The 24,793-nt window shown below is 37.7% G+C and overlaps 4 protein-coding genes and 5 pseudogenes across 4 annotated transcripts; 4 read left to right on the top strand and 5 right to left on the bottom strand.

Moving 5' to 3' along the window:
- Positions 1–453: 453 nt before the first annotated feature.
- LOC111806619 (RPM1-interacting protein 4) lies at positions 454–2,957 on the bottom strand. Its single transcript, XM_023691992.2, has 4 exons — positions 2,797–2,957; positions 1,260–1,694; positions 948–1,133; positions 454–775 (listed from the first exon to the last, which is right to left on the bottom strand). The coding sequence occupies exons 1-4, from the start codon at positions 2,800–2,802 to the stop codon at positions 743–745; spliced, it is 660 nt and encodes a 219-aa protein (XP_023547760.1). The 5' UTR covers positions 2,803–2,957; the 3' UTR covers positions 454–742.
- A 1,664-nt stretch (positions 2,958–4,621) lies between these two features.
- LOC111806378 (uncharacterized) lies at positions 4,622–8,795 on the bottom strand. Its single transcript, XM_023691669.2, has 6 exons — positions 8,450–8,795; positions 7,462–7,523; positions 7,093–7,358; positions 6,506–6,580; positions 6,347–6,409; positions 4,622–4,893 (listed from the first exon to the last, which is right to left on the bottom strand). The coding sequence occupies exons 1-6, from the start codon at positions 8,554–8,556 to the stop codon at positions 4,849–4,851; spliced, it is 618 nt and encodes a 205-aa protein (XP_023547437.2). The 5' UTR covers positions 8,557–8,795; the 3' UTR covers positions 4,622–4,848.
- A 718-nt stretch (positions 8,796–9,513) lies between these two features.
- Positions 9,514–10,062, bottom strand: LOC111807792 (pectinesterase inhibitor pseudogene; annotated as a pseudogene).
- A 1,112-nt stretch (positions 10,063–11,174) lies between these two features.
- On the bottom strand, positions 11,175–11,705 carry LOC111807791 (pectinesterase inhibitor pseudogene; annotated as a pseudogene).
- Positions 11,706–12,575: 870 nt separating this feature from the next.
- On the top strand, positions 12,576–12,992 carry LOC111807790 (pectinesterase inhibitor pseudogene; annotated as a pseudogene).
- A 454-nt stretch (positions 12,993–13,446) lies between these two features.
- On the bottom strand, positions 13,447–13,977 carry LOC111807789 (pectinesterase inhibitor pseudogene; annotated as a pseudogene).
- A 1,089-nt stretch (positions 13,978–15,066) lies between these two features.
- On the top strand, positions 15,067–15,615 carry LOC111807787 (pectinesterase inhibitor-like). The gene has a single exon (XM_023693656.2). It carries the CDS (start codon positions 15,067–15,069, stop codon positions 15,613–15,615), a length of 549 nt encoding a protein of 182 aa, XP_023549424.2.
- A 2,222-nt stretch (positions 15,616–17,837) lies between these two features.
- Positions 17,838–18,386, top strand: LOC111807727 (pectinesterase inhibitor pseudogene; annotated as a pseudogene).
- Positions 18,387–19,000: 614 nt separating this feature from the next.
- Positions 19,001–24,195, top strand: LOC111807182 (TMV resistance protein N). The gene is given in 7 exon segments (XM_087129174.1): positions 19,001–19,572; positions 19,648–19,702; positions 20,250–21,299; positions 21,948–22,226; positions 22,299–22,667; positions 22,767–23,255; positions 23,473–24,195. Coding segments are annotated over 7 exon segments (3,402 nt in total). The 5' UTR covers positions 19,001–19,090; the 3' UTR covers positions 24,151–24,195.
- Positions 24,196–24,793: the final 598 nt, after the last annotated feature.

Below are 24,793 nucleotides of genomic sequence, written 5' to 3'. Positions count from 1 at the left end.
CCGTTGATGCGTGTGGATGTTTTGGACGGTGGCGATGGGATCTAATCCTTGTCAAGTTTGAATCCCCTTGGTATGCTAATAAATAATAAATATTGTAAAATTATTTTTTTAATTAAGCATTTAAATATATTTGAAAATAAATATTCAATAAAATTACATTTGAAAATAAAATATATTTATAATCCTAATATTTTTTAGGGAAGTATAATTGATATATAATTCTTCCAAGTCAAATTTATTGTATTAAAAATAATTATTTATCTAATTTATATTATCAATTTTTTTTTTTTTTTGTTGATTTATTAAATTTATTTTAGTTGGAACTAAAATTTATTTCTCTCTAAACGCCAATCTCTCTGGTATCAGTTAACATTTGGGTGTTAATATAAACTCGAGATGAATCAGATAGAGCAACAACAAAACGAAAGTGTCTCAAATCAACGCCCTAACAACTTTACAAATGAACCATAAAATTTTACTTCGTCACAAATCGAGAAGCAAACAACTCTTCGTACATTCTCGTAAGTCGCTTTAGAATGCTTTCGGTTTATCCTAAAAGCATATTTATATTGCTTCCAAATAAGAAAATTACCCGGGACTGTAACTATGGCAAGACATAAAGAGAATTACACGATTTTTTTTTTTAACAAAAAGTAATTTTAGAAGTAAATAAGTATTTCTTCCAAAATAAATTGAATAATAATAATTAAAATAGAGGATAATAAGAACAACGCCAAGAAACTTATTTTCTTCTTAGACATGGGAAGCACCCTCCCTGCAAATATATTATAAAAATTAAAATTAAAATAAGAAATAATAATAATAATAATAATAATAATAATAATAAAGAATTTAATTTTCTCATAATATATAATTTAATATTTAATTATACCATTTATAATTTATAATTTATTTAATAAGAATGAAAAGAAAGGGAGCTGAATTACCTTGGCGCTGTCGTCGGGTCTTCGGTTATGAACGTTGTTGTACGGCGAAGAAGAATGCGGCGGCGGCGGGGTTCCCGGCCCCATCTTCTCCTCCCTGACTTTACCAAAAATGTGGGTGAAACCGTCGGCCGACGCCGGATTGTTCACATCCCACGATCCAAACTTCGGCACCGCCGTCCCTTCCGGCTGCACCACCAAAATGTACCATTTCAAAATGCAACGCAAAGGAAGAAAGCTTTAAAATTTATTTGTGGGTTCTGTTTTGATTGGTGAATAATCGAAGAAGAAAGTTAAAAAAGGCAAAAAGCTTACAGCATCCGGCTTCATTCTGGTCTTCCCACGGTTGCCATGGCCGCCGTCGAAGCCCTTGCCCTCCACCACAGGGCTCTCTCTTCCCGATGGCTTTGCGTGGCGGTGGAGAGGAGAGCGGTCGATGCTATACTCTGAGCCACTCTGTTTTCGGCTGGGATTTTCACGGTGGCCAGGGGAGTTGGCGTAGGGGTGAAAGCCGTCGTCTTCGCGGCTCTGTTTCTTCTCGTGGGTGGTGGGTTTTGGTGCCGGAATGGTGGGTTTAACCGGAGGAGCTTCATGGGAGTTGTCGGCGAACATCTCTGGATATTCCTCCGGATCGTTTGGGTTTCTGATTGGTCCGCCGCCTCTGCCCTTTCTGGCCTTGTCGAAGAACACTGTGTATGGAACATTCCCTTCGTTTTCCCAATTTCCAAAAGCTGGTACGTGTGATCGTTGCTGTCCCAACAAAACCCATTTTTCAAAACAAAACTTCGATTGAATTGTGAATCAAGACATCTGAAAGTGTTCGGGAATTGTTTGGAGGGATTTTCACATTCGCTAATTTAGAGGATGATCATGAATTTATAAGTAAAGAATACATATCTATTGATACGAGTTATTTTGGAGAAACTAAACACAAAATCACGAGAGTTTATGCTTAAAGTGGACAATATGATTCAGTCATGTAAATTGTGGTTCCTAACATTGTATCGAGTCATGCTTTTAACTTAACCATGTAAATAAAATCCTCAAATATCGAACAAAAAAGTTGTGAGTCTCGAACGTGTAGTAAAAAAAGTGACTAAAGTGTCAAACAAAAGGTTTACTTTGTTCAAGGGCCTCTAAAAAAATGAGTCGAGTCTCAATGTTCAAGGGCTCTATAGGTCTCAAAGGAGACTCTAACAAAGGGTGCGAAGACTCTAAAGAAATGAGTCGAGCCTCAATTAAGGGGATGCTATTCGAGGGCTTTATAGGCCTCATGGGAGACTCTAACAAAGGGTGTGAGGACTCTAAAGAAAGGAATCGAGCCTCAATTAAGGAGAGGCTATTCAAGGGCTCTATAGGCATCAGAGGAGACTCTATGGTGTACTTTTTCGAGGAGAGAATTGTTGAATGAGAATCCCACTGACTAATTTAGAGGATGATCACTATAAACAAAAACAAAAACCATCAGAGCTTACGATCAAAGTAAACAACACCATATCATTGTGTAGATTAGTGGACAACATCATACTATCCTCGAGATTCGATGATTCGTAACAAAAAGAACTAAAATCTTGACACTTACCTAAACAATTACTTCACTGAGTTAAAAAAAAAAAAAAGTCAAAAAGGTAAAATCAACCATCTTCAAACGATGGATTAAAACTGATCTACAGAACAAATTCAGTTTCAGATCTACCGTACAACAGCCGCTCAACAAAACAGTTAAAAACAACAAAATCCCAATTTTCTCTTAATTTTTCTCGGATTTTCTCAGCAACCAAACAGAAAGGAAAATCAAAAGAACAGGAAGAACAAGGAAGAACAAGAAGACGATGAAAATAGAAGAACTCACCGCCATTGAAGAAGAACAGAGTGATGGGTCTGACGGGAAAGACAAAGATGAGGTTTTGGTTCGTTTTTGATCGTTGGATCAGGAAAATATCAGAGGCAACTTTAGAGAGAGAAATGGGTAGTTAGAGAGAGAGAGAGAGAGAGACAGAGAGAGAGAGAGAGAGGGAGTTTATAGAGAGGGAGAGGTTGATCGGCCATGGACTGGCGGCATCGCTAGGCTTTGACCATTCTTCTCTCTGTCCGTTGAAAAGTCTTTGTCCGACGTGGCTTTTACCTGGACCTCCGGTTTTTACTACTTCCACGCCTTCACTCACTAACAATTTCCATTTCTAAAAATATTATCTTTTTTTTAATTATATTATTACTACTTTATACATTACTTTATTTCTAAATTTAATAATGAATAATTTGGAAAATCAATTAATTAAAACATAAACAATAAATATATAATTAAATAATAATAATAATAATAATAATAAAAAGGTTAGTTAACGGTAGATATGGAGAAGCTGACGGCTGAATGTTAGTTAACGGTGACCGTTGAAGGCGGCTGAAGAATAAATTCCCAATTGTCATATGGTTGAAAATTAAATGCTATTTTATCTTTTTTTTTTTTTAAATTAATTTTTTTCTCTATTATTATTTATTATTATTATTATTTGTGATGTGAACACGAAACCAAATTTGGCGCCATTCGAAAGGACAATGGCTCAAGACATTTTCTTTTTTAATTTATTAATTTTAAAACTTGGTGCTTAACAGGCCAATCAAAGCTCATCTTATATATTATTAATAATTTTTATATATAAATAAGAACAATTTTAAAATAGGGTAAATTACATGAATTAAGTCACAATTCTCATGTCAGAGTGTTTAGTAATTATTGAATTAAAAAGGTTAATTACATATAGTTTAATTTTTTTTGGCTACTATGTTTGTGGGCATGCGCGGAGTGTTGATACTTCGAGCAATTCTATGTTACGTGACTTATTAGGAGCTTTCTTAGGATGCATGTGAGTAAAGATAATAATGTTGAAAGGATTCGTGTTAGCATACAGAGACAGAAGTAGGTAACGTAATCATGATGGGATGTAAAAGAATTATGGGCCATCAAGTGTCGTGACAAGGATGTAGAAGAATTTTGGGTCATCAAGTGTCGAATTCAAATTTCGAATTTAGGTCCAAATCTCGAACATAGAACGTTAAATTATGTAAGTGCATAAGCTCACTAAATTCCTATATACTTTTAAATAGAGATTTATATTATTTATTTATTTATGTATAGATAATTACAACTTGTGTTATATTCAAAACCAACGTGAGAAGCATTCATATTTCGTAAAACCAAACCAAACCTAATCCAACCAACCAATTTATTATTATTATTATTAATTATTAATTATTAATCAATTAATTAATAACCATGATTACAAGTCAAAATTAAAAGGCAGCCAGCAACTTGCAAACGGGATCTCGCTCTCAATTCCAATGAGAGGCTGGCTTTATTATAGTAATAATAATTATTAAGGTTGACTTTTTTATCCTATTATTATTCTAAATACAATTTCAATTTTATCCCGGGAAATTAATGTAAATGACATAGTCAACCTAATCCTTTCGGCCTTTCCCTCAAGGTTTTTAAGATGCGATTGCTAAGGAGAGATTTTCACACCCTTATAAAGAATGTTTCGTTCTCCTCCTGAACCGACATGGGATCCTAGGGATAATAAACCAATATTTTCAAATTTCTTCATCGCTATTTTAATATATATATTCCTATTGAAGTATGAATATAAGATTTTGAGGTCAGGTAAGGCATACCCACATGTACTAAATCCCATATTTTCATCCATAGCTAAACATTTTGAGGTCCTTAACGATGAACATGAATCCTTACAGTAAGCTGAGCAGTGCAAAAATGGAATAAAAAGGGGAAAAGGAAGCAAGAACGGGTGGCGGAAGAATGACAGGCTTACTTGTTCACAGTAGTCTAGTTGCTGGTATAAAATAAAACATCTGCGAACAGGAACTTCCTCTACCCGCTTTCCATCATTCAGACTCTTGTTTCCAATGCCAAAAGGATCTTCTTTCTTGGCCCCTGAAAGCACAGTTCATAACTTCAGTACAACCTTCTTGCTTCCATGCATTAAAACAAGAAACGAGCGAGCGAGCGAACAAAATGATGGCAAACACGTCGTAGATTGAGTCTAGTATAGTCTTGAAGAATGTTGACAGTATTTTTCTGTTTTTAAGTTATTCTCACATGAAGGGTTATCAAAATTTGGCATATAGACGTCTCTTGCTTGCTATATCTTCCTATCAAGAGTACATGACTATTATCCAACCAATAACAGAGAACTGCCTTGTTTAAGACAAGAAACGGTACAGAAAACTTAAAAGATTCTTCCACAATTCTTCTGCACAGTTTGGATGAAAGATCTTGAAGTTAAACAAGTTTCAAACTTCTAGGAGCGATGTTAGTTTGTTGCCTATTTGTGTATTAGTGTAACAGCCCAAGTCAACCGCTAGTAGATATTATCATCTTTAGGCTTCCCCTCAAGGTTTTAAAATGCATTTGTTAGGGAGAGGTTTCCACACCCTTATAAATAATAATATTTTGTTCCTCTCTCCAACCAATGTGGGATCTCACAATCCACTCCCCTTGGGATCCTAGCGTTCTCGCTAGCACACTGCCCAGTGTCTGACTCTGATACCATTTGTAACAGCTCAAGTTCACTGCAAGCAGATATTGTCATATTTGAGCTTTCTCTCTAAGTTTTAAAACGCGTTTTTTAGAGAGAGGTTTCCACACCCTTATAAACAATGTTTTGTTCCCCTCTTCAACCAATGTGGGATCTCACAATCCACTCCCCTTGGGGGCCTAGTGTCCTCACTAGCACACTGCCCGGTGTCTGGCTCTGATACCATTTGTAACCGCCCAAGCCCACCGCTAGCAGATATTATCTTCTTTGGGCTTTCCCTTCCAAGCTTCCCCTCAAGGTTTCAATTTAAAATGCATCCGTTAGAGAGAGGTTTTCACACCCTTGTAAAGAATGCTCCGTTCCCCTCTCCAACCAATATGGGATCTCACAATTAGCCAACTCAGTTTCACCTGAATCTTTTAGTAAAGCTCTATAACATAAAATGCACCTCAGAACAATTAATGAGGTGAGAGAGCTAGCTTGCATTGGTTGAGTCTACATATAACCTCTCTCTTAGCTATTACTTTTGATTAAATATAACTGACCAAATGCTTTCTTATCTGAGAAGCCACATACTGCAATTACTCCTAGTAGTGATAGGTTCAAATATTAGAATTCAGGGAACTAGCTGCTTAAGAAACATAAATACCTCACAGCTTCATCAACTAAGACAAGAGAGCATTTGAAACCACTTCTTAAATGTTAATAGCTAAACACTAAATAGTGAGTTCAAGTCAGCTACTCAGGCACACAAGTAAAGATATAAGATGGCTGAAAACATACAATGCACACAATAATAATAATACTAAAAGCTTGAAATTAAATCAAATCATGTTCTTGTAAGTTTACCATTGGCACTCCTAAAGCCTTGAGATCTTCATCTCCCATGTGTACAAGCGCCGTCATATCAACCTATATGAAAGAGGTTCAAAGTTCTAATTAGTTCAGGGAAGTCCGGCTGAAATCTTCAAAAATGGATTTTATACTTGAAACATAAGATTTTCATACTTCCTCTGCTTGAAACGTAATGGAATATTTTTCAAGGCCCAAGGACTGTAGGAAGTCATCCACTGATGTATCACCCTGCATCAAGACTCGTGTTAGTCAAGAAAAGAAAAATTAAAAAACAAAACATCTAATTTTCAGTAGTTCACATGGTTACTCGGCTGCAATGTAAGGTCGGCTATTCCTAGTTTGATTACTACGAGTCTAGGATAGCATCGAGTAAGCCTATTTAGATTTTAATTCGACTAAAAGCATCGACGTATATAACATGCATTTGGCCTACAGATAGGAAGTCTCTTCAGTTCATTAGCAAAGTAGCAAGACAGAGACTATACCAGATGCACTAATTTGAATACCCTGACCTAACCGAGGCGCTCCGAGAGAATTCAGAAGCCAACGAAGCAAAAAAGTAAAAGAAAAGGGTGTACTTAAACAAATAACTTCCAGAAGTCCTCCCGACCAATGTCAACGAGCAAAAGAAATTAGTTTCTCAGAAAAGGTGACCAACCTAACCTCCATCATGTGTTTGACAGAATATATATTTTCTAATCTAAACAAAAATGACATAAAAATTAATGCAAGTTTCTTGCCTTTTGAGTAGCCTTTTTCCTAGTAGCAGGGTTGGCTACAACTTTTTGAGTGGTCGAAGGACGAGTTTCAACAGTATCCCTTTTTCGGGATGTTTTTGTAACTTCCAATTTTAGTTTCGATGGATCATTATTTGCAGCTTGTGGCTTCATTGTGCCAGATAACTTTTCACGTAGGTCCCGCACTCCTGAAAATGATGCAGTTCCACTTTGTTGCTGACTTTTCTTTTGGAGCTTCAAGCGGAGATCTCGAGCATCGACTTTGCGGTCTTGAAAGCCAATAGAACATAATCAAAAACTTATAAAGTGAATTAGAATCATCTAACAAAAGATGGGTTTTAGATGAGTGATACAATTACACTCAATTCATACTTGAAGTTTGCGGCTTATCATTCTCATAGAGATCATGCTCCCACTTGTCATCTTCTCTCTGCCTGAAATGCATATGGTATGGACAAAATATAATGAAATCAGAACAACTCAACAAATAATAGCATGTAGATCCTCAAACCAAGCTAACTCATCCACTCACACCAAAATATGCTAGCACGAATCGACCCAGTAAGTTTTCGGCAATGGTAAATCCCAATTATACTTTGAATCTATATAACGAATGTGTCACAAATCTTTAGCATAATCTTGGCACTGCACAAGATCATGAAGCCAAAAATAACACGAGCACAACCATTAATCCACTAAACATCGCCCATTTCTCTAATAATCAAGTCTGCTTTGAAGCTGGCAGCTCTGCTATAGTACTATACTAGTTGTAGGGCGGCGGGAGCTTTAAGAATTTAATATCAAGTAAAGAGGACTCTATCATGATCTTACGAATCTAAAGATTTCAAAATGAAAGAATGAGCTCTTTTGCTCGCCCTCTCCCTATCTCTAAAGGGGCATAAGCACTGAACTTGACAGGGGATGGGATTCATTCACTTATATTACTGCCAGCAGAAGTCCGTCCGACTGCTCTGGCGGAAACCATTACTCTGAATCGACCTAATGTGACCAAACAATCCTCATGCATTCCATGGAAGTTGCAGCAGCTCAAGGAGCTTAAAAGACATACAAATCTACAAGGTTCCAAAAACAACTCGAACGAGAAGAACCGCGAAGTTACAACCAAAAGTAGCAACACCTTCACTCTTAAGTAAAATCGCAAAAAACCAGCAAGTTCAACTACAGCGAAAGACACTACGGAAGTATGTTAGCCCTAAATTCCACCATTGTACTAAAACTTGCGAATAACAGTACAAATTCCTAAAAACAATTACTTCCCACATTTCAAAAAAATCCCAAAAACGCCAAACGAGGGTGGAAAAACAAAAAAAAAAAAAAAAAAAAAAAAAAGAAGACGAACCTCTTCCCAGTAATCGGGCGCCGGCGAGCAGAAAGGTCGGAAGAGTTTCCATTGAGGCGGTCCTTTATCGACCTATGGGTCTCGGTCTCCAATCGATCAGCATACATGTTTAGAGCTACACGAGGGACGAACAACTCAACCCTAACCCTAAATCCTGCTCGAGCGCAAAATTTGAAGCACGTATGATGGTACAGATTTCAGAAAAGTTTTGAAGGGTAAAGAAATCGGAAGAATTGAAGGAGCGAGATAGCGAGGGGAGCTGCAGTTCTTGTTTTTCCTTCGTTGCAGATGAAAAAGTGCAATCTTTTGTCTTCCAATGAACCGCAGCAGTCCAATTCGTATCTAAAAATCTTTTGCTTTTTAAATATTAACCCCCATTAACATTACCTACGAATTTATTTTATTATTATTATTATTATATATATATGTGTGTGTATATATATATATGTGTGTGTATATATATACATCATACCCAAATGCAATCAAATGACCCGTGTTAGATTATCGTCTCCTACAATTTCACTATCGTCCTATAGTCCAATCAATTGGGAGAGAATTAATAGATTCCTTTTTTAGAGTGATCGGAATGCAGCATACAACTCTTCATTGTACTGCATTCTTCAACTGTGCTTGTCCCGATGAGAAATAAAAAAATAAAAAAATAAAAAAAAAAAACGTTAAGAAACCCTTCTGGCCCAACCCTAGAACTCTAAGATCCTCTTCTCTGTTACTCATAAAAAAGTGAGCCACCGGTTCAGGTACAAGATACTATAATTATCGTCTGGACAATTAGACATCCAACCGGTAATAGCAACGACACTCTTTCCCTCTTCATCCAACCATTGTCAATGTCGTCTCTATTTGCACTATTAACTGTTGTTATTGAGAATGTTTGCTAAAACCATCCCATCTGAATAGTGGTGAAAGTTCTCTATTCATAATCATTCAGAGAATCAAGTAAATTACAGAAGATATGAAGAGAAGAATAAATTAATACAAGATATTTGACTCTATAAAAATGAACAAATATTTGATTAAATCAAGAAAGGTACAACAAAAAGGAGTTAGGCACGCCCAAGAAGAAGATTGGCTATAACCAAGACAATATTACAAATATCTTCCACAGCCTTCCCATTGCCCGACAGCGTTGATGGGTCTTTTGGCGGTTGTGTGAAGTTGTCCAGACAGTCGCTAGCCTCAGTAATGGCTCTAGAGGCCTGAATGTTGACGCCATTGTAGTCACCTTTTCCCAAGTTGCTCTTCGCACCCTCGATGACGATGACGACGTTGTTGTAGTGTTCAGCACAGATGGCGTAGCGCTCCTTAAGCTTGGGATCAGCGGACTTGGATGCCAGGGACTGGGCGAGGGCATGGCTTTGAGCAGCCTTGTTGTTGGCGAGGTCGAGGGTGTAGGTGGCGAGGCGTTTGAGGTTTGTGGTGCCAGCAGATTTCAAGACGTTAAAGCATAAAGAAGGGTTTCTAGTTTTCTTGCAGATGGTGAAAGGGACACCGTTTGTGAAAGATGCATGCATGGGAACGACGCCGTTAGAGAAGAGAAGTGAAAGGACAAAGGCTAAAAGAGAAGAGACTACAACAAAAGTAGAAGACGCCATTTTTGTCTGTTTTTGCTCAATTAACCGCTTACACACACATATATATACATTATATCCTACAAAAACTACACCTTTTAATAGATTCTGAGGATAAAATTAAGCGTGTGTTTCCTTTCGTTAGGTTACGCTTTATTTAGCATAGCATCATATGAACAAACCCCAAAGCATAGGTTAAGCTTTTTTCTCTCCAACGCCAATCACAAACTTCTCCCAATTCATTATGTCGTCCGTTTGTTCGTTTCTTCAATTCGAGGAAACGTTTCATTCCATCATCTTTTGTCAATGTTAAGGATATTTAGTACTGAATTATAGTTTACCATATATATATATATATATATATAAATTCAAATATCTACTTACCATACTATCTTTACATTTATTGCTCTTTCCATATCCTTGTAATTTATTTGATTATAAACAGACAACTTTCACACCATTTTATGTGCGGTAGTTTTAGCAAATATTCTCATGATATCTGAGTCATTTTGGTTCAGCAACTCCGATCTTTTATCTTCAATGATTTCTAAATCCTTTACTTATCTTTTTTTACACCACGACTGTTCAAGTCAAATAATCTTAAAATTCATCAAAGTTAATAACTTCTTTGACCGAAGGAATGAAGGCGCACATTAAGCCCGGTGGATGAGTTAGCTTGATGTTCTTGTTGAACGTCTCCTCCTTTATTGTTCGTATTAAGTATTCACCGGCCAACAACAAATCAATTTTGCTAACTCGTAGACTTGAAACGCAATTTCATAGAACAATGGACTGTTTGTAGGATTCTCCACAATGATATGATATTGTCTACTTTGAGCATAAACTCTCCTAATTTTCCCAAAATATGTCATATCAATGAACATGTATTCCTTACTTATAAATTCATAATTATTCCTCTCTCGAACAAACTACACTATAGAGCCTCCCCCAAGGCCTATCGAGCCCACAAACAACCTCCCCTTAGTTTAGGCTCAGCTATTCTCGAGTCCTCGAACAAAGCAAAGTAGACTTTTTTTTAAGGATCAAAATGAAACAAAAAAATAAATTAAAACCATGTGCTAATATTAAATTCAGTAGACTTTTTATTAATTCATAGCAATCAAGAAAGTTACGAATTAGGCACCCCCAATCAGAAGATTGGATACGACTAAGATAATGCTACAAATATCTTCCACAGTCTTCCCGTCGTCAGACAACGCCGACGAGTCCTTTGGCGGCTTCGTAAGGCTGTCTAGACAGTCATCAGCCTCCGTCATGGCTGCAGAAGCATAAGTGTTGACGCCATTATAGTCACCATTCCCCAAGTTACTCTTCGCACCCTCAATGTCGTCGACGACATCATCGAAGCGTCCGGCACAGGTGTCATAGTGCTCCTTAAGCTTGGGATCGGCAGCCTTGGACGCCAGGGACTGCGCAAGGGCACGACTTTCAGTAGCCTTGTTGTGGGCAAGGTTGAGGGTGAAGGTGGCCAGCCCTTTGAGGTCTGACGTGCCAGCAGATTTCAACACGTTTGAGCAAAAAGAAGGGTTTCTAGTTTTTGGGCAGATAGTGGAAACGACATCGTTTGGGGAAGCTGCATCGCCATTCGAGAAGAGAATTGAAAGGACAAAAAGAGAAGAGACTGCAAGAACAATAGAATTCGCCATTTTTATGTGCATTTTCTTAATTTCATATTCATTGTTCATACCTAATATATAGATTTGTTTCCAAATTTTTATGTGCAATAAATGTGTTACCATTATTTATAAAATTCCATTTTAATTTCCTATTTAATTTTCGGGCCGTGAGTTGTAGTCATATGGACATAGAATGAGTTGGCGATACATAGATTATGACACGTGGACTAGGATCTCGTGCAGAACCCCCACTGGGTCGATGAGCAAAGCGGCCTCGATTGGGTCAACCATGAAAAATTGCATGAACCAGCTTAAGTGAACATAAGCCGAGTCTCGATTGGGTTAGACCATGAATCAATAAACATTTCAATAAGGCAAGAATTAGAGAACTAAAGAGATAGAACTCGAATAAACTTTATCCTATTTTATTCATCGTATTAATTAATTAATTATGATATAGGATTTAATTTGCAAGGTTTTTATTACATAACACCGGGTGAATATTGTTATAACAACTCATAATTAATCATTTATTTTTAATAATATATAAATAAAGTTTGTTATTTTATTCCGATAACACTAACCATATGACTGACTAATGGTTGACGAAGAAATATGTGAGTGGGAGTATTGTATACAATAAGTTTGAATAAGATTTTACCATAAAATATTTAATTTTTTTTTATAAATTTATTAACTGAGAAAATTAATATTTGACAAGATGATCATATATGACTCGATTTTAGTCGAGTTTTTTCTTTGATTTGAATGAATTGAAGTAGTTTTTAGTTGATTCAGTAAGCCTACCCGTAAAGTTATGAGTCTCATGTGTAGTCAGTCGTTAACCGAGAGTGGCACCATCTAGTTTTCTCACTTATCTTCTTCAATGGGGTTGTGCCCATGCATGCAGCTTTCCCAGACGACGTCTTGAAATCTGCTGGCACCATAGACCTGAAAGGGCTAGCCACCTTCACCCTCGACCTCGCCCACAACAAAGCTGTTGAAACCCGTGCCCTTGCCCAGTCCTTGGCGTCCAAGGTTGCTGATCCCAAGCTTAAGGAGCGCTATGCTACCTGTGCTGAACTCTACGATGATGTCGTCGACCACATCGAGGATGGGAAGGACAACTTGGGGGAAGGTGACTACATTGGCCTCAATATTAAGGCGTTTGCAGCCATGACGGAGGCCAGCGATTGTCTCGACAACTTCACGCAGCCGCCGAAGAACCCATCGGCGCTGCCTGCCAACGGGAAGGCTGTGGAAGATATTTGTTGCATCATCTTGGTTATAGCCAATCTTCTTGTTGGCCGTGTCTAACTCCTTTTTGTTTAACCTTTCTTCCCATTTTATACTACAAACCTCGGTAGAATGCCATCAATCAATAATATGTCTGTTTTGAATCCTAATTTATTCTTTTGCTTTTACTCTCGTCCTTCACTTCTATCTTTGAATCATATTAACGGAAATAAAATGACACAGTCACTTTTAATCGTAAATGACTTGTCAATGTCGACAATTAGACATCCAATCAATAATCACAACGACACTCTTTTCATCCTCATCCAACCATTGTCAATGTCGTCTCTATTTGCCTATAAACCGTTATCATTAAGAATATTTGCTAAAATCAATATGATACCAATAATAAGCCGTAATAAAAAGTAAATATCTATATATTTGATTAAATATGATATATATATATATATATATGGTAAACTATAATTCACGATTATAAATATCGTTTATTAAAATCAAGAAAGGTACAAGGAGTTTAGACAGACCCAATAAGAAGATTGGCTATAACCAAGATGATGCTACAAATATCTTCCACAGCCTTCCCGTTGCCAGGCAGCGGAGATGGGTCCTCCGGCGGCTGCGTGAAGCTGTCGAGACAGTCGCCAGCCTCCGTCATGGCTGCAGACGCCTTAATGTTGACGCCATTGTAGTCACCTTCCCCCAAGTATTTCTTCCCATCCTCGATGCCGTCGGCGGCGTTGCCGTAGAGTTCAGCACAGGTGGCATAGCGGTCCTTAAGCTTGGGATCGGCGGCCTTGGATGCTAGGGATTGGGCAAGGGCACGGCTTTGAGCAGCCTTGTCGTGGGCGAGGTTGAGGGTGAAGGTGGCTAGCTCTTTAAGGTCCGAGGTGCCAGCAGATTTCAACACGTCTGAGCAAAAAGAAGGGTTTCTAGTTTTTGGGCAAATGGTGGAAACGACGTCGTTTGGGGAAGCTGCATCGCCATTGGAGAAGAGAACTGAAAGGACAAAAAGAGAAGAGACTGCAACAACCATAGAATTCGCCATTTTTATGTGCTTTTTCTTAATTTCATATTCATGGTTCATATATACATATACATACATATATATATATAATTTCCAAATTCAAAATGATAACGGGTGCAATAAATGTGTTACCATTATTTAAAAAAATTCCATCTTAATTTCTTATTTAATTTTCGGCCGTTACTTGTAGTCACATGGACATAGAATAAGTTGGCGACTTATAGATTATGACACGTGGACTAGGATCTCGTGCAGAATCCACACTGGGTCGATGAGCAAAGCGGCCTCGATTGGGTCAACCATGAAAATTGCATGAACCAGCTTAAGTGAACATGAACTGAGTCTCGATTGGGTTAGACCATGAATCAATAAACATCTCGATAAGGCAAGAATTAGAGAACTAAAGAGATAGAAACTCAATAAACTTTATCCTATTTTATTCTTCGTATTAATTAATTAATTAATTATAATATAGGGTTTAATTTGGAAGGTTATTATTACATTATTTATTTTGTTGCCTTCCTTAGCATGGATGAATATTGTTATAACAGCTCATAATTAATCATTTATTTTTAATAGTATACAAATAAAGTTTGGTATTTTATGTCGGTAATACTATCGATATGACTGGTTAGTCGTTCATGCGAGTGAGAGTATCATATACAATAAGTTTAAATAAGATTTTACCATAAAATATTTAATTTATTTTTATAAATTTGTTAATTGAGAAAATTAATATTTCTAAAGATGATCGTATTGAAGCCGTTTTTAGGCGATTCAATAAGCCTACCATGTATAAAGCTGACTCTCGTGTGTAGTCAGTCAAAAGTTAACACGAGAGTGGCACCTATGGACGGTATATCCTATAACACACCAAGAAAAATGTGCATAATAATCAAGCTAAGTTTGTGATTGGGTTCGGAGAGAAAAAAGCGTAACCTATTCTTTCTATTTTTGTTAATTTTTCTTTTAATAGCGTTTTACTTAAAATTCTAATCTCAAAAAGCTATTAAAAGGTATAATTGTGAGTGTATAAATATATAAACCCTTCGGTATGAATTAATTGAGCAAAACAGACAAAAAAATAATAAATAAAAATAATAAATAAAAATGGCATCTTCTAGTTTTCTTGCAGTCTCTTCTCTTTTAGCTTTCGTCCTTTCACTTCTCTTCTTCAATGGGGTCGTGCCCATGCATGCAGCTTCCTCAGACGACGTCGTTTCCTCCATCTGCAAGAAAACTAAAAACCCTTCTATTTGCTTTAATGTGTTGAAATCTGCTGGCACCACAGACCTAAAAGGGCTGGCCACCTTCACCCTCAACCTCGCCCACGAAAAGACTACTGGAAACCGTGCCCTTGCACAGTCCCTGGCGTCCAAGGTCGCGGATCCCGATCTTAAGGAGCGCTATGACACTTGTGTCGAACGCTACAACGATGCCGTCAAGGACATCGAGGGTGCGAAGGGCTACTTGGGGAAAGGTGACTATAAAGGGCTCAACACTTATACTTTTGGAGCCATGACGGAGGTCGATGCCTGTCTGTTCAGCCTTTCGAAGCTGCCAAAGGACTCATCGACGCTCCCGGGCAATGGGAAGGCCGTTGAAGATATTTATAGTATCATCTTGGTTATAGCCAATCTTCTTCTTGGGCATGCCTAACTCCTTTTTGTTCCACATTTCTTCATTTTATACTACAAAACTTGTACCTAGAATGCCATGAATCAATAATATGTCTGTTTTGACTCGATAACCCGACTAATCTAAATCATTGTACCTTGGATTAAGTTCTTTTTGATTTGGATTAGACCTAGTTTTATGAAAAATTAACTTAAGTTTGCTAATAGACCTTTTGTATGTGAACCGCTCGGCCACTCTCCCCTTTCCGGTCCGAGGCCCCCCTCAATGAGTTCGAAGAAGAAGGAAGACCGCGCCCTGAATCAATCAATAAGCTTTTTGATTTGATTGAAGGGACTAATTACTATTTATTAGCTTAGCTAGCGTTCCGGGAGAATCCAGTCATTTAGTCAGTTCATAACAATCTCGGTAAAGCAAGGGGCAAAACTTCTACACTTCCCCCTTCGTCTGACCCATTTGAAAATAGGGTAAATTATAATCTTATTTTACTTTTAAATAGATTAAAATTTTACTTTTAAAAAATTAAAATTTTACTTTTTAAATAGATTAAAAAGATTTAATATTTGATATTTAAATTTATAAAATTTTAAATACACTATAATATTAAAATGTTATTAAAATATTTAGATGAACACAACTCTAATACGATAGTATAATATTATTCCATTTGAGTATAAACTTTCGTGTTTTTGTTTTGGACTTTCCAAAAGGCTTCAAACCAAAACCAATAGAGAGTATTCTTTGATTATAAACCCCATGATCATTCCATCCAACATCCAAGATACTCGCGGCTGTTTCAGATCGAAGCCTTCGTACAGAGCTCTTTGCAGCCATTGAGGGTTCAAAGATGGCGGTGGTTGTGATCTCAGAACACTACGCTTCCTCACGGTGGTGCCTTGCGGAGTTGGTTAAGAAGACTATGCCCATGTTTCACAAAGTGGATCCGAGAAGATGACTTGAAGGTTCTTCAATGGTGGAAGGCTCTGTTTGAGATCACAATCCACTTCTCATTCTCATTCAAGGCTCAGCCTCTTCGCTGGCACATCATCCGGTGTCTGGCTCTGATACCATTTATAATCGTCCAAACTCGATATCGTTCTTTTGGGCTTTTTCTTTCGGGTTTCCCCTTGTGTCTCTTAAGGGAGGTTTTCACTCTTATAAAAGGTGTTTCGTTCTCCTCCCAATCAATGCGAGATCTCACATTGACACTCATTGAGAAAGAACAAGTTGTGGGAGTCACTTCAAAACTAAACCAACTTTCTTCCGTTTTGAATCCAAACTCGAATGATGATGATGATAATGTGATTTTGGTGATAATACATGGGACGGGTGGCATTGGCAAGACAACCATATCTTAAGTTCATGGCGAATTTGAAGCTCATTGCTTCGTCTCCAATGTTCGAAGAAAACGATGGAGTTACACATTTACAAAGCAAACTCCTCCCAAGAATAACATGATCAATGAACAAGATTGACATATGGGATGATCTACAAGGCATGGCTTTAATAAACAAAGCAACTTTCTTAAAAAAGGATTGCTTTGGTGATGTTAGTAGAGTTATCATCGCAACGAGAAATGCTGATTTGCTTTCGACATATGGGGTGAAAAAGAACGTTCAAAATGGAAGAATTTGAGTACAACGAATCCCTATACATCACTGCACTTCCACTTGACACCTATCGTGATGATAAACGGCTCATCAACTCTTAAGTTTGAATGCTCTTCTTAAAAACAATTATTTGTCGACGTATTAGCATTATCTATATGCTATATATTTTTTAGGCTATTTATTGAATATGATCTTCAGATTTTTCGTAAAATAAATATTATTAATTATTATAGTTTAAGTGGGCGTCATAATGACTCTCATGTCCAGTCAATCATAATACAGGAGAGTAGATTATGACTCTCATGTCCAGTCACTCAAAAGTACTCACAAGAAAGAGAGTAGACTACCACTCCCATGTCCACCATTGATGCAATGGAGGAAGACTGTCGTCTAACACACCAAGAAAAGTGTGCATAATAACCTAACCAAGCTAAATTTGTGATTGGGTTTGGAGAAAAAAAAGCAGTAATCTATTCTTTCTATTTTTGTTCGTTTTTCTTTTAATAGCGTTTTACTTAAAATAAAATTCTAACTTGAAAAAGCTATTAAAAGGTATATTTGTGAGTGTATAAATACGTGAACCCACCCTATGAATTAATTGAGCAAAACAGACAAAAAAAAACATAAAAAATAAAAATGGCATCTTCTAGTTTTCTTGCAGTCTCTTCTCTTTTAGCCTTCGTCCTTTCACTTCTCTTCTTCAATGGGGTTGTGCCCATGCATGCAGCTTCCCCAGACGATGTCATTTCCACCATCTGCAAGAGAACTAGAAACCCTTCTTTTTGTTTTAACGCGTTGAAATCCGCTGGCACCACAGACCTAAAAGGGCTAGCCACCTTCACCCTCAACCTCGCCCATGACAAGGCTGTTGAAAGCCATGCCCTTGCCCAGTCCCTGGCGTCCAAGGCAACCGATCCCAAGCTTAAGGAGCGTTATTCCACTTGTGCTGAACTCTACGACGATGCCACCGACGACATCGAGGATGGGAAGAGCAACTTGAGGGAAGGTGACTACAATGGCGTCAACATTAAGGCGTCTGCAGCCATGACGGAGGCCGGCGACTGTCTAGATAGCTTCACACAGCCGCCGAAGGACCCATCGGCACTGTCGGGCAACGGGGAGGCTATGGAAAATATTTGTAGTATCATCTTGGTTATAGCCAATCTTCTTCTTGGGCGTGCCTAACTCCTTTTTGTTCAACCTCTCCTATGTAGTACTTGGAATGCCATCAATCAATAATATGTCTGTGTTGATTCCTATAAATTTGAGGTTTAATTTAAATTTACTCAATAAATAATAATATAATAGTATGGTAAAATAAAATTTTATATTATTATTATTATTATTATTATTTAATTTGTGTAAAAAAATATTGTATAATAAATGTTAAATACCATTAATATCTCACTATCTATTGCAATATTAAATTATTTTCATTATATATGCATATATATATATATTTCAATTCAACCCTATGTTCGCATTATTATTGTATTTTGATTTAAATTACCAAACTTTAAAATATTAAATTACATTTACAAATATAAAATATAGCAAATTGAAACATTTTTATTATTAAATTATTGACTAAATCAACGTGAATCGACAACACTATTAAAATATATACATGTGAATTTTTTATATTTATAATTTTTTAAAAATATTTATTAATATCTACATTCTAATATATTTTATTTTTAAAAAAAAATTAAAAATATTTAATATTTGAATTTTAAAAAAAAATTAAATTAATTTATTATAAATTAGATATTAGTGTGAGAGAGAGTGGTTAAGGACTACACGGTTTGATAGGAGGGAACCGTACCAGAAGAGTCTACGCAGAGCAAGATCAGTTTCAAACAAAATTAAGCTCTCGATTACTTCCATTCATGGCGGCTTCTTCGTCGTCGTCAAGTCGCCTTTGGAAATACGACGTGTTTCTAAGTTTTAGAGGCGAAGACACTCGCGGCGGTTTCACAGACCATCTCTACGAAGCCTTCGTACAGAACGGGATCCACACATTCAAAGACGACGACGAGATGGAAGAAGGAACAAACATTTATTCAGAGCTATTTGCAGCCATTGAGGCTTCGAGGATGGCCGTGGTTGTGATCTCAGAACACTACGCTTCTTCACGATGGTGCCTTGCGGAGTTGGTTAAGATACTCGAGTGCAGAGAGCATATGGGAATGAAGGTTATGCCTATCTTTTACAAAGTGGATCCTTCTGATGTTCGAAACCAGAGGGGAAGTTTTGGGAGAGCTTTTCTTAAACATGAAGCCAGATTTGGAGAAGACGACTCGAAGGTGCTTCAGTGAAGGAAGGCTCTGTTTGAGATCGCCGGCCTTAAAGCTTGGGCTTCTGATAATCGGTAATCAACTATTCTTTCCCCTTTTTGTTAATCTCTTCAATTTTAAAACTCTTAGGTTTTGTTCGTATTGATTAGAACGCTTGAATCAAAGCTTAAAGAAGACATCTGTGAAGCAATATTGAGAAGAATCTGTTGGATGATGGAAGTCCCACATCGACTAATTTAGGGAATGATCATGGGTTTATAAGTGAGGAATGCTAACTCCATTGGCATGAGGCCTTTTGGGGAAACCCAAAGCAAAGCCATGAGAGCTTATGCTCAAAGTGGACAATATCATACCATTGTGGAGAGTCGTGTTCGTCTAACATGGTATCAGAGCCATGCCCTAAACTTAGTCGTGCCAATAAATTGGTAAATCCTCAAATCCTCAAATATCGAACAAAGAACTCCTAAAGAAAAGGAGTCAAGCCCCTCCTCGAAGGCAGTCAAAAATGACTAAGACTCCAAAGGAGTCGAGCCTCGATTAAGGGGAGGCGCACTTTTTTCGAGGGGAGGTGTTGGATGATGGAAGTCCCACATCGACTAATTTAGGGAATGATCATGGGTTTATAAGTGAGGAATGCTAACTCCATTGGCATGAGGCCTTTTGGGGAAACCCAAAGCAAAGCCATGAGAGCTTATGCTCAAAGTGGACAATATCATACCATTGTGGAGAGTCGTGTTCGTCTAACAGAATCAAACCTAATTTGACACTCATTGAGAAAGAAAAAGTTGTGGGAGTCACTTCAAAATTAAACCAACTTTTTTCCCTTTTGAATCCAAACTCGAATGATGATGACGACGGCAATGATAATAATGTGATCTTGGTGGGAATACATGGGATGGGTGGCATTGGCAAGTCAACCATAGCTCGAGTTTGCTACGAGCAAATTCGAGGCGAATTCAAAGCTCATTGCTTCATCTCCAACGTTCGAGAGCAATTTGAAATGGCTGGTATTACACATTTACAAAGCAAACTCCTCTCAGGAATAACATTCTCAATGAAGAAGATTGACAAAGGGGATGATCTAGATGGCAGGGCTTTGATTAGCAAAGCAATTTCCCTAAAGAAGACACTTCTTGTCCTAGATGATGTGGATCATCTTGACCAAATAACGAAATTGATACCCGACAAGGATTGCTTTGTCGTTGGTAGCAGAGTCATCATCACAACAAGAAATGCTGATTTGCTATCGACACATGGGGTGAAAAGAATGTTCAAAATGGAAGAACTTGAGTACGAGGAATCCCTTCAACTCCTAAGTTTGAATGCTTTTAAGGAAAGGTATCCAAGAGAAGGTTATTTGGGACAGTCCGACCGCATTGTTAAGCTTGCTGGTGGTCATCCTCTAGCACTTCAAGTCTTGGGGAGCTCTTTACAGAACAAAGATTTGAGCGTTTGGGATTACGTAATAGAAAGGCTCCAAGGAGGTTGGAGTATTGATGACAAGATTTTCAAGTGTCTTAAAGTAAGTTACGATGGGTTGGATGATGAGCAGAAGGAAATTTTTCTTGATATTGCTTGCTTCTTCAAGGGAAAGAGAAGGGATCTTGTAGAGGAAATACTCGATGGATGTGATTTATATGCCAAGAAAAATATTGAACTTCTCATTCAAAAATCTCTCATAACTTTATCTCCTCACAATAGATTACAAATGCATGATTTATTGCAAGAAATGGGTCGAAAAGTTGTTCATCAAAAACCTGTTCGAGATCGGCTGTGGTGCCTCAAGAACATCAAAAGCGTGGTAAGATGTGATGCTCATTTGTTATTATTTTTGAGGATTTTTAAGTAAGGAATACATCTCCATTGGTACGACGCATTTTAGGGAAACCAAAAGTAAAGCCATGAGAGATTATACTCAAAGTGGACAATATCATACCATTGTGGAGGGTCCGTGATTCCTAACATGGTATCAGAGTCATGCCCTTAACTTAGCCATATCAATAAAATCCTCAAGTGTCAAACAAAAGATGTCGTGAGTCTCGAAGATGTAGTCAAAAGTGACTCTAGTGTCGAACAAATGATGTACTTTGTTCAAGGGCTCAAGAGAAAGAGTCGAGTCTTGATTAAGGGGTGGCTGTTCGAGGGCTCCATAGGCCTCAAAAAGGCTCTACGGTGTACTTTGTTCGAGGAGAGGACCATTGAGGATTGTTGGGAGGGAGTCCCACATTGGCTAACTAAGGGATGATCATGAGTTTATAAGTAAGGAATACATCTCCATTGGTATGGGATTGGTATGGGACCTTTTGGGGAAACCAAAAGCAAAGCCATGAGAGCTTATGCTCAAAGTGGACAACATCGTACGATTGTGGAGGGTTCATGAATCCTAACAATGATCTCTATATCTGGTGAAGATTCTCTTATTTCTTTGTATCAACTTTCAAATTTGCAGGTCCCAGAAGCATCGATCCAAAGCATATTTTTGAAGTCCACAGGAAAAATTGTTCTAATCCCACTCTCATTGTCAAGAATGCACCAACTTAGGTTGCTTAACTTTCACAATGTGAGACTGCAAGACCAATCGGAATGCTGCATTCCGAGTGAGTTAAGATATTTGAAGTGGAAAAGATATCCTTTTGAGTTTCTGCCATTGAATTCTGAAGTAGACTATAACCTCATTCAGCTCCACATGTGCTACAGCAATTTGAAACAACTCTGGCATGGAGAAAAGGTAACAATATTTAGCTGTTCTTTTGCAGTTTAGTCCTTACATGTTTTAAGAATTTGTTCAATGTTCTGATAGAATTTGGAGAAGCTGAAGTATATCAAAGTTGGGCACTCTCAGAAATTGTTCAAAACTCCGAACTTCACACAGCTTCCAAATCTAGAAAGATTAGATCTTGAAGGCTGCACTAATTTGAGCAACATCCATCCATCCATATTCATTGCCAAAAAACTCACTTTTCTGAGTATGAAAGATTGCATCAATATCACTAATCTTCCCCTCCAGATTACCATACATAATCTTGAAGTTTTCATTCTCTCTGGTTGTTCAAAGCTCAAGAAGCTCCCTGAATTTATAGGCAATACAGATAGTTTACTGGAACTCCATTTAGATGGCACCTCCATAGCTGAGCTACCTTCATCAGTTGCAAGCTTGAATCGCCTGACGGTACTAAATTTAATGAATTGTAAGAAGTTGGTTTCTGTTACTTTTTCCTTTAACAGGCTATCCTCCCTTGAATCCCTCAATCTCTGTGGATGTTCAAAGCTTGGAAACCGAACAAGAACGTTGGACGGCGGTGCTCAACGTGTGACGATCAAACGGTTAGTCCTAAGTTTGTATAGAGCTCCAAGGAGCGGCGTTTTCGGAATCCCATCAATGTCTGGTCTTTACTCTCTTACTGAATTGAATCTTAGCAATTGCAACATTGAAACGATCCCAGAAGGGATCGAGGGTTTGGTGTGGCTGAGAATGCTGAATCTAAGTAACAACAGCTTCACTGAGCTTCCAGCAAGCTTAGCTCAACTTCATAATCTAAGATCCTTAAACATGAATGGATGCAAGAAACTTGTGCAGGTTCCAGAGCTCCCGGCAAGGATTATGAAGTTGAAGATGGAGGATTGCATTTCACTGAAAACATCTACAGCCATTTCCAAGATGGACCGTTTGTACTTCATGACAGAGGTCAACCTTCTGAATTGCTACCAATTAGCCGACGATAAACACATCCAAACTTTGCTCACTTCATGGATGCAGGTTAGTTTTGGACCGTTCGTATATTTTTTCGATTAAGAAGTCAAATGTACAGCCATCTGCTAGGGGAGGTTTTCACACCTTTATAAAGAATGTTTCGTTCTCCTCCCCAACCGAACCGATGTGGGATCTCACATCAAATGTTCAAACAAAGTTTGAATCTTCACCCACGTAATAAAAACTAATAAAGTTTCTAAATTTTGTTGCATTAATATCACAGTGGATGATGAGTGGATTTTATGATATGCAGAAGACGGCCTTCCAGACAGAAAAGCTAAGCATTATGATACCTGGGAGTGAGATTCCAGATTGGTTTACAACAACCAAAATGGGTTCTTCAATCAGTATGAAATGGGATCCAAATGCACGTAATGGCAACAAGATTTGCTTTGCTTTGTGCGTGGTTTTTGGCCCGACTCACCCACAAAACATCACCACCGTCGTTTCCTTTGCCATTTCTGCATCAATGATCATTGAAAAGGAACTAGATGGGTCTGCTAGGGAGGAGGACGAAGCTTGTGGGCATGTGTTCTTGGGTTCAGGCATGGAAACGGTAGATCATGTTTGGATGTTCGTGTTGCCTTGCACCGAGTCATATTTGGAGATAGAGTTTCGATTTGGTCTCAGGGTTAATCCTTCTCACTCTATTCCTTCAATGGGTTTGAAAAAATGTGGAGTTCGTTTGATTAATATGGAAGAAGACGAGGCAGCCGTTGCATGGAAGGGCAATTTTATTCTCTTGAAGAACTCCTTCAGATTATGGCAAAAGTTGACAGTAATGAAGAAAAGAGGCCACTGCCGAAGACTGATTATTTTGTTTTCTTTTAGAAGCAAAAAAAAAAAAAAAAAAAAAAAAGCCACCGAGTTACCAAGCGCCAACAGATATTGTTTGTTTTAGACGTTACATATCGCCATCAGCCTAAATGTGTGAGGTTTTCAGATATTTATAAGGAATGTTTCGTTCTCCTCTCTAACTGACGTGGGATTTCATAATTCACACCCCATGAGAGCCGAGCATCCTCACCAGCACACCGGGCGTTGAGGTTTCCACTCACTCATAAGGAATGCTTCATTCCTTTCTCTAATTGATGTGAAATCTCACAACTGATAACTTCTTCTAAAAATGTTCTATGATTACTAACTTCTCAACGCATGATTCCCACGTCCCATGATTTTAACTAAGCTAAGTTTGACTCATATTCTTCACGTCAAAACACAATGATGGCAAGGACTACTTTTTGTGATGCCAACAAAAAACATTGGTAAAACAAAATATTTGTTGGTCGTATTAACATTCTTCATATACCATATATTCTTTAGATTATTTATTGAATATGACCTTATGGTATGTTATCTCCGTAGGGTTCAATATTACATTAATAACCTTGAATTTCTTGTATTTTTCAAATGGTAGGACTTAAATTTTTTGTATTTTTCAAATGGTAGGACTTAAATTTCTTGTCAAGGAATAGGACTTCAAACCCAACACATTTTATCAAAATAAAAAAGCCGATACTAATAAGAGATAATTTTAAAAGAGT

This window comes from Cucurbita pepo, chromosome 12 (genome assembly GCF_057944985.1).
Source record: "Cucurbita pepo subsp. pepo isolate OVF chromosome 12, ASM5794498v1, whole genome shotgun sequence".
Taxonomy (NCBI): Eukaryota; Viridiplantae; Streptophyta; class Magnoliopsida; order Cucurbitales; family Cucurbitaceae; genus Cucurbita; species Cucurbita pepo.
This window is presented reverse-complemented; position numbering and strand designations above follow the sequence as displayed.